The sequence below is a fragment of the Ruditapes philippinarum genome, unplaced genomic scaffold (assembly GCF_026571515.1).
Source record: "Ruditapes philippinarum isolate M1 unplaced genomic scaffold, ASM2657151v2 ctg5233_1_1_1_1, whole genome shotgun sequence".
Lineage (NCBI taxonomy): Eukaryota > Metazoa > Mollusca > Bivalvia > Venerida > Veneridae > Ruditapes > Ruditapes philippinarum.
This window is the reverse complement of record NW_026857046.1, coordinates 57,599-68,228: the sequence shown is the minus strand read 5'-3', so window position 1 is coordinate 68,228 and position 10,630 is coordinate 57,599. Positions and strand designations below refer to the sequence as shown.

The 10,630-nt window shown below is 32.3% G+C and overlaps 1 protein-coding gene across 1 annotated transcript; it reads left to right on the top strand.

The window, feature by feature from the left end:
• The first annotated feature begins 965 nt into the window (after positions 1-965).
• Positions 966-7,597, top strand: LOC132748615 (neural cell adhesion molecule 2-like). Its single transcript, XM_060738227.1, has 7 exons — positions 966-1,225; positions 1,771-1,877; positions 2,144-2,357; positions 3,394-3,531; positions 4,507-4,635; positions 5,625-5,779; positions 6,002-7,597. The coding sequence occupies exons 1-7, from the start codon at positions 1,174-1,176 to the stop codon at positions 6,155-6,157; spliced, it is 951 nt and encodes a 316-aa protein (XP_060594210.1). The 5' UTR covers positions 966-1,173; the 3' UTR covers positions 6,158-7,597.
• The last annotated feature ends 3,033 nt before the right edge of the window (positions 7,598-10,630 follow it).

Genomic DNA, 10,630 nt, shown 5'->3' with positions numbered 1-10,630 from the left:
TCATAATTCTATTTTCTACAAAAAGATCGTTTTAAGACATTTTTCGTACAAAGGAATTATAACAAAGATTGAAAATATATTTATGAAACAGGTTCTACAATAAAAAAAAAACTTCAAGCTAAACTTTCAGTTTAATCGACAACTTCTCAATTTCTGTAACATTTCAACGCCGGGTGTACGCCGTATCCAGAATCAAAACCGCATTCAACTCGAAATACTGACAAGAAAAGGAAGAATTGTGTCAAGGCATTTGGAATATTAAAACTATAAGTAAGGACATCTTCTTTGCAAAAGAAATTAAATTTAAATCTATTCTGATTGCTTTACATGCCTCGTTTTTGTTCTAAGTACCGGTTGAAAAAATGTTCGCGGTATCAAAATTTTGAGAATGCGCGCGGATGGTTTGACCCCCTTGTCTCATATATAGACTCGATCAAACCGAGTCTGCAGTTTTCATGTAATTTTGCTGTTTTAAATGCTTCCGAGGGGTCAATTTTTCCAGACATTTATCCATTGCTAAGTTGAATTAAGTTTGCAACACCCGACATTAGCCAAAATCACCTTTTTTATTTCGGCGCCATATGACTTTTGTTATCTTATTAATTACTTGTTAATGGGTTATTCAAAACTCATAAAGGCTTAACATAAACAGAAAAAAATGGTCTTGAACAAAATATCAATTTTTTTTTTAAGTAGGATTTTAACCGTTCAACAATGATTTCGTTTATGCTCCATTCGGTTAAAAAGAATTATTTCATACATGTTGGAACAGTTATATTTCTCTTCTTTTTTTTAATTCAAATAAAATATTGTAAACTGCAGGCATCAGAGAAATAGCTTTTCTAATATACACTTTAAAATAAAAAGTGGGATCAAAGCAGTAATTGTCTCTAAATCAAAACTTCGCCAAATTAACTTCCTTAATTGGAATATTTGCCACGATCTTGTACTTTGTACGTTGATTATGAAACAAAAATGAAAACTTCCTTATATGCATTCATATAAAAGAAATCAGTACAGCTGAATTAACATGGAAATAAATATTATCCGGTTAATGTAATTGAAGATGTGTCATATGTTGCAGAAATAAAACGAAATTGGACCATGAATGATGATTTCAAGAATTTTTATAAGTTTTTTTTTCCAACTTAGTCATTCCTGTTTAACTCACGGATGAAAATGGGGCGTTTTTGCGTGATTGGAATACTTGTTATAATAGTTTCAGGTACGCTTTTGTGTTGACTAAATAATTTGAGTTTGTACCATTTACCTGTACACGTGTTTAGATATTGTGCATTTTTATTCTATAATGTGTTTTATATTCTTACTGCATCTATTACCTGTGCTCGTAAGAAATGATACAAGTTGAATTAAATGAATTTAAGCTTACTTATAATGATACACGTGCTTTTATTTGCAATAAATCATATGCTTTGGACTGTATTGTCTGTAATAACTGAAACACGGATTCCCCTTATTTGTTGCTGGTTACTATAATTATTTTCGTATACTCAATTGTAAGTTTTATAAAGAGACAAAATAGTATTTAGTACCCCGAGATCAAGTCTCACATGTTCTCAAAGGCAAATTGATTGACGTTGGTAGCATTTAGGTTACTCGGCCTCTAAAGAATGAATCGGTATTTACGGTGTGAATAATGATTTCGAGAATTCTTAACGCACATGGTTTAGAGAACAAACAGGCGTTTATAGAAAAAAGGGAGAAAAAACACTCATCATTGCTCTTCAAAAATATTTTATTATTTTTCAGCTCAAGTCAGACAGAGATTTGCTTATACAAATTATACCATACCTTGTGTGTTGGGCACGTCTTGTATACTTCCCTGCAAAATGGACCCATATCAAAAGAATGCCTCTGTAAGTGAGATATTAGTAGCCAATGTAAATGTTATATATTACAAAAAAAAAATAGAAAATGAATAGATCTAAATAATTAACCAAAAATAGCAACAAAAAGACCAGTCACGGGCGAAAGAAAATAAAAATGCAGGATAAATTAACTAACAACATGTGATAGTCAACAAGTGTATCGAAAGCTTTCTCTACTTAAAAAAAGTTTTTTCTTTATTCTAAATAAATTATGACGATAATAATTGTAATTTTAACAGATTATTTCATCATAGGTCTCATGGTTGAACAGCAATGAAGAATATCTTACACGAGGTAAAACTATAATAAATCCGGATTCGACATATTTAGGAATTGAGAAATCTGCAAATAACACATGGAATCTTCATAACAAAAATGTAACCAGAAATTTTGCTGGAACATACAAATGCGAAGCAAAAATTGGAAGTAAACAGATGACGCTCTCCGTGGTTACACTTGTTATTGAAAGTAAGTTTACTTAATAAAAAAACGTTTGCATGTGTACGAGGGATAGTCAGGATTACTCAGAATATCTTTATAAGTCCAAAGCCCGTTACAAACATGGATAACTGGAACTTGATTCAAAACACGAACAAATGTCATTTGAATGCTGGATCCTTGCGAAATAATGTTTTAGGGATTAATAGTTACAACATTAGCGTCCGGAAAACGGCGCTATCACCGGGGTGGAACCCCATATGTATCTCAAAGTAGAGCATCGGTAAAACATATATGTGAATTTCCGCTGCTTCAGATGTGCGCTTTAACTCGATATGTGGTGGAGAAAATCTCGACTGTGAAATAGTCATATTTACATGCCGATAAAGTGAGTCTGAGGAAATACATTATTCTATGCCAGGTTCATTTCCTTTCGAGCAAAACACAAAAAATATCGTTAAGAAATTGGACTGCTCGATAGTTTATGCTGAAATAAAATTCACCGACCTCCCTACTGTGAGCCTTATACTGTGTACATTGACAAATACTTTCAAAACCTTAAAAGAAGAACACAACGATATGCGCTTTACTAAGTTTACTTAGAAATATACATGCTAGTCATTATGTGTTATTTTGCTGTAATGAGATACACGGTATTACATATTCATTAAGGTTTGAAATAATAACTTTTGTTAAATGATGCGCAATTCTGGTTGACTCTGGACCATCCATTGTATTTATTCTCTATTTCATGTAGGATGTTACTTTTTTGTTTCCAGTCCAAAACCTTTGAAAAGTGTTTCTTTAGAGAGTGAGCTGAATTTGTAAAATGTTCTTTCAGATCTGCCCATTGGTAATTTCACTGATATTGTAAGCATTAAAATTCAAAACGCATCACTCTCAACTATACATGTATAACATTACACCAAAGATCAAACTTAAAGCTAAACAACTTCGGAATCAACAGTGTAAAGCTTCAAAGAGATAATCATTGACGCTACATTTGATATATTTCACAGAAAGTAAATCTTTATTTTTTTAAATGAGTAAGTCAGGCACCTTTCAGGTAAACCAACACTTGATGAAAGAAACTCTTCAGGTTCAAACTCAAAGTTTAAGGAGGGTGAAGATGCCGAACTTAACTGCGTGTTTGACGGGTCACCGGCACCAGAAATAAAATGGCACCGCGGTAGATCCATGGAGAGTAAGTATATATAGGACATAATTTATTCAACTATATCTGAAATGAGTAATGTATTCTAATAAAAATCTTATATAAAGTAGGTTGCGTAAGCGCAAAACTTTTTCTAAACCAACTAAAATAACAGTTTGTTTTCGTTTCCTTATTTATTATAAAAGGCATTGGTTGAAATGAGCGACCCATTTTATTTAGCTCACTCTATATTTGACATTTGAATATGAAACTATAGTTTTTCTTATTATTTTTTCATCTTGTTTTAAAGTGCAACGGCCGGCTGCAGAGCTGTCCAATGTGGAACAAAAACCCCCATTTTAACATGCTTACAAATATTTAAACTTTGATCATTCAATACCTAATTATCTCTTTAAAGCAAGTTAAATTTTAAGAAACTAAATTGAAGATAAAATATATCCTTTTTAAAACTCATACTTTTAATATATTGATTAATAAACGGAATTTTAGATTACTTGAAAAACAACATATCGGATGCTTTTTACAGAAACGACCAAAATCACTCTTTAATTCTTCGTTTCTTTGATTATGTTTACTGTTGGAATGACTCCAGATAAGACACTGAGTATACATGTACTTGTTTTCTTAAATATTTGCATACGTTTCTCGGGGCTTTCCGCAACCAGCACTTTCAGTGCTTTGATCTATTTATATCAAGCATCCATACTGACCAAACCTTTGTTTATAATAATTTAAATAATTGTCATTTACCAACAATTCTGTTTTCATTTATGAATCGAAACAAGCTATCCAAGAATTCTATTCTATTTTATCACCTTTTTGAGCTGTCTTTTTAAAAAAAATAGAAATGCCGATTAAAGTAGCTAAATGCGCAAAAAGCAACAACGAAAACATTTTGTTTTATTTATTACATTTTCCTACATTAACTGAAGGAAAAACAATAACCTAATATTTGTTTATGATTTTTTAGACCTTCTCGAATAAATACATTAAGACATGTTTCAGTTATCGAGGGTCTTGAAGGGTCCAAGTTAAATATCCGGAATGTGACGAGGTATAGTCAGGATAATTACAAGTGCAATGCTTCAAACAAACACGGATCCGCAATAAGACACATGTTTCTAACAGTTGAATGTAAGTACATACATGTACTATCATAATTTTTTGTCCTGTAACAGCGTCATTTTTATAGAACGCATGCATGCATATATTTTGACGTGACGTCATATGCGTTATACAAAAAATAGCGTAAAACACGCTGGATGTACGCATTACAGAATAAGTGTGTCTATAAAGGAAGGTCTGTAATACAGTCAATAATTAAGTTGATAGTATTAAAGCTGCACGCCTCCAAATGAGCCAAAATATTTCAAGAAAATTAATATCAAGAAAAATGTACTTACATTTTATGAAAATAAAAACATTAAAGGTCCACGTTAAATTTTAAATTTTATGTGCGGTTTAAGACTGATTTTGCAGTATTTCATTACCATACTTCTACTGGATTACTAACTTAGTATGGGCTTTTTTGCATATATTAAAAGTAATTTTCTTGGATTGTAAGTGCCAATTGCAATATGTAAATTACTTTATTTGTTAATTCACCTCACAATATTTTACTTTTAAATACATTTCTAAAATTTTAATTTTTTTTCTAAAAATTGAAATGAATATGGAGGCGTGCTGCTTTAAGTATTAGGCATTGCAATAAACCACCAAAAAAAATTATACATGAGAGTTGTTGGTAAGTGTGAGACACATGGTCCAATATTTATATACATTTACTTACATATAGCACTTAAACATACTAGTATCATTCATCACATGTAAATGTTCCTTCCACGTGTTCCAAATTACTTAGAACTTGATCAACTTATTTTTAAAAAAACATTATAGGATTATCCAAATGATACAAATCTACTGTTTTTATCAATATTTGAAATACTTACTGTAGATCTAATGGAAAATTGTAAACTTTATCTTTTATGAGTGTTCAACATTTATATAAGAGAAAAATGAAAAAAAGGTTCATAATTGCAATTTTCCTTTTTATTAGACTCCTTTTCTATATTTCTTTATTCAGTATCTAACTTTATTGCATACCAATTATAAATTTCCTGCAGTCGGACCGGAAGTGTCTGTGGTGACGTCACTTATTCGTGCTACAGAACATGAAAATGTGATAATGAGATGCATTGTTCAGGCTTCGCCAATGGGTAAAGCGTATTGGAAATTCGAAGGAAAGAAAATTAATATTAATAAAAGTCTCATCTATGAGGTGAATAATATTTATTTGTTAACAAAGGAAGAAGAAATAGAATGTTTAATGGCTACCTTCTTATCAAAGCGTTCATTAAATAAATTATTTATTTCAAACATGCTGCATTATTATTTTCAGAAATTCTTATACTTTTCATTATAAAAGCGTGCACTTAAATCCTGATATCATTTATCACGAAATGATTTGTTTTGTTTTTTCTTTTATTACATTTGATTAAAGTTAGAAGAGAATCAGTGGGCTGATGATATTCCGGTGAAGCTTATTCAGTTAAAAATAAAGCTGATAAGGAAAAATGACCAGGGCAATTATACGTGTCACGGTAGTCGGAAGGACGGCAATCACGAGGAAACTGCTACTGTTCAACTCATAATCTGAGACTGAAAATTAATGTTGTCATAGAATCAACAACACAAACAACAATCATGCAAAATTTGTTAAACCACCAAGTTTGCGGGATTTACGTAATTTAGTAACTCATTCTTGATTGACTATGTACATTAATAAAATAATGATAATTGTAGGTTATGGTATTGGTAGTAAAAAATAGGTATATTTGCATATAGACATCAGCAAATTTAAAACACCATTTTTTAAATTATAATTGTGTTGTTGTTTGTGTTTTTTTCCTCTCCCTTTCGTTCATGCAACTGTTAACTCGAGGCTTTTTTCACTAATCGATAATCGTCTGAATGATTTTTTTATTGAGGGGTCACGTGGAAAAAAGATTTTGAATGTAGTCAAGACTGGAGAATTTGCAACCACCATTTAGCGGCGTTTTTTTATGGATATGAAAATAAATGAAGAAATCGTTTAATAAGAAATAATTTAATTAGATTGTACAATAATTTTACATGTAATTGATCGTAATTGTATACGTTAATTATGTAAATTTGTTACAACAAATTCATTCAAATAAATGTTAAGATATTTATAGCTATGAACATATTCTGATACATTTGAGTTTTATTTTAAATACATGATCGGATCGTTGCCTACTATATGTTCAAAAGTGAATTATATTTGACTGCACAATTCACAATCGTCCTATTTTGGGAGCATCAATCCGACAAATCAGAAAGATGTTTTTGGAATGCCATTGGGAAAGTTATTTTGCTGTTTATACTAATAGAAACACTTTAATTTTCTACCGTACCTATCAGGTTTGCAAAGATTGACCTTATTATCAATAATGACAAAAGAGGCAATCTCTTTCAGCCTCGTGTATTTTTAGAAAAAATCTGATAAGAGTTTGGTTCCAACATGGCTTTAAACTCCTTCAAGATTTATTTATGGTATGGAGTTAAAGTCAAATTTACTTTCATATTTTACATTCTAACACTTTTCGATTGTGTCACTATACACACGGTATGATGCTGGTTAAGGTCTACATGTATATGCGGCTGTTTTTTTTTCTCCCTCGTTAAAATAGTTTACAAAGCCCATAATGCCTCAGAAGTGCTATTATCTTTATTTCTCAAAATTTTTTAACCTTTGTTATCTTGTAACAGTTTTAAAAGAAGTACTCATTTACTTTTTTGCTCTGTTGGCAATTTGTATACTTATAGAGAATTAGTATTTCTGTATGGAAGTCAAACTACTATTTTGTTTACATTTTGCCGCCTTTATGACACAGTAGTTCGCATTCAGCACTACTTTCTTCGTTTGTAAAACATCTTTTACTACTTAAACATTATTAAACACATGTTTGCCATTTCTTGACAATTAAAACAATTATGAATTTCTAAGGTATTATATGCCTTTATGGCAACAATAATAACTGTCTTAAGTATAAAATCATTTTAAAAACACACTATCAATATTCATTTGCATTTTTGTGTTGTGCTTAAATTGAGATATTAAATTGTTTATTCTTGTATGTGTATTATTATGTGCCAAATTGTGTTAACATCAAATTTATCAAAACAATGTGCATTGAAATCTGGCATCAAATTAGAGCTTTCGTACAAATAATAAACTTCATTTGAAAATTCTATGACAATAGTCAGTGGCCAGGAATATTCCTAAAAATCATGATAGCACAAATAGAGTCAATTACAAGTATAAACTAAATAAAATTAAATTCTGAGAATAATCTGGAATGACTCATGCATTACCAGACAATAGTCTATAACTGCATGCCTCTTGATTGTGTTTCTTTGTTTTGCTTGGTTTTAAGTCACACCGACACAGTTCAGGTTACATGGCGACTTTCCAGCTTTACTGGTGGAGGAAGACCTCAGGTGTCCCCATGCATTATTTAGGCACAAACGGGCACCTGAGTAGAACCATTAACCTTCCACACACAAGCCGGATAACTTTCTTACATGAAAGTCCTGGACGGGATTTGAACGCACAGCAAATTTAACCATTGGGCAACGAAGGCCCATCTGCAGTTCTGTGGGAGACGTAAAAGGCAAAAATAATTATTACAAAGTAAACACTTCAACTGATTTGCATTGTTTTGCCATTACTAAAATAAGAACAACAAGATCAACAAGGAAGGTGGCATTCATTGAACGTATCCCAAAAACAAGGACCACCGGCAAGGCGCCTAGCAGGACACCAAACAGGACCGGGCACTGTAAAAGTAATTTAACATGAAAATCAATTAATTTAGATAACTGTTCCGCGTTTAATGGAATAAAAGCAAATACCAAGATACTCCACTGAGGTACGGCCGAATGTCACAAAAAAAAGTAAAATTTCACGAACCGATAATTTTTTGTTACCTGCGTGTAAGGGACATTCAAACATAATCAGTGATACATTGATATGTGTTCTTTGGATTGGCAAATCGTTTGAAATACATATTTTCTCCAATTTTGTGGGAAAAGCGTTTAAACACCTTTCAGTTTGCAAATCTGAATAAAAACAACGGTCACGTGATGATTCTCCGGATGACTAAAAAGCGAAACGGAGAATTTTTTGTGTATCGGCAGCAACGAAAGTGCGAAAGTGGAATATACCAACAATCCATAAATTTAAAAGCAAATTATGGGTTTGTTTGTTAAATTTCTTGTTGTTCACATATGTCCTTCTGAGAAAAATCTTTCAAAAGCAATTTCAATATATTTAAAGCATTACATTGTTGTAATCATGTTTTTTTCTTCTCCATTACAATGATGAATTTAGCTAAACGTACGGAGTTGGAAACTGACATACACAAATTTTAAAAATATTCTATGTTAATTTGAGAGCTTTCGTGTAATTATTAGATATCATGTGTTGACTTTGTAATGGTTAAAAATATTATGATATCTAGGCTAAGAAAATTACTTTGTCAATCAGTGTAATGGGTCCTATTTCAAAGGTCACTTTGCTTTATCTGACATCCGTTCAGGAAAATTGTGTGTGTTTTTAGTTTTATTTATACTGGGAGCCGGTTTCCCATATGTCCCAGACTAGTCGGCCTCTATTACGATTGCTGGTAACGTAGAGCCTGCAACGGAGGACTTATTCGCCTGCAGCGTCGTCGATGTCGTAGAGCCGCGACGGAGGTCTTTTCAAGCTGTCGATCGTCGTAGACCTTCTCTAGGACCAAATTCTTCGCTTGATGAACAAATGACAATAGAGGAAAGGCACCTCTTCCGGGAGCAGCAGCTCTCTTTAGGGCCACACCCTTCGTCGTTGGTTAGGTCACACCAGCTAAGTGACCTAACTAGGTCACCCATCTGGTGTGACCTATGCCTTCCGAGCGACGTGCACGCCACGAAGGGAAGTCGGAGGTTCAGGAAAAAAAACTTCGTAATACCTTTTATACAACGAACATGAACTTGAGTATTGTAAGCATAAAAAATCACACGCACACACAGAATGTTATTCCTGAGATTTCTCTTTAACTCTGATCAAAGCACTGAAAGCACTGGCTAAATAGAGAATGAATCCGGCCTCATTATAGGACATTTAGGCTTCAACTTTATTAGTTAATATTTCTTATGTATGTCTAGTGCATATAATTAAAATTCTATAAGAAAAAATCGATCTCCTTTGCTAGATAGATCTGAAATTTAATATTTATCATTTTACATAAATACTTGCATATTTATCCGCATTGGATGTAAACTTTGTTGATGAGAAGATTACTACGTTTTGATCTAGACATTCAAAACTATAGGTAATTGATACCTGTTCCATGCACATGGTAAACATTATCAAGAAGGTCGGAAAAGAGTTACAATCTGGCTCTATTAATATTATCATTATCATTATTAATTTAGCAGATATCCTGATAAATTTCTTTTTTATTGGAAGGCCTCCGTACTAGTGATGGGTCAATTGAGTTGTACTTTAATGTTACCAATATATTGAAGCTTCCCGGTGGAAAAGAAATTGAGAGCGTTATAAGAGTAAAAAAGGAAAACTGGAATAAAGACAAACAAGGCGACGGCAACGTTCACAGGACGCAGCCCCCGACACAGTCAAGCTTCCACAGCAGGGTTATTGCCGTGACTAGTGAAATAAACTTAAAACTGATTATATAGTTGTTGTTTTTTAAACCCTAACTTTCTTTCAAATTAAACGAAACAAACAAAATCACGATACTTGCAAGACAAATGTGAAGGGCAGGTACGTAAAAGTAACTTTAAGAATTCAGTAAGATATTATTAACCTCACCTCATACAACAACCATTGCTTAAACTATGTTTTATAATACTTCCAACTCCTAGACGGTATACAAACTTGGGAAAGGGCAATGTATATCTTAACCATTGTTTTTACTCCTTATAGCCTGTTTATCATGGCATACTCATTGTTAATAGTTTTGTAAATATTTTGATAAAAAAGGTCAGGTTCATTTCCCGACTATTTTGAAAACACGAGTGACTGGTTTCAAAAACTGCAATGGCT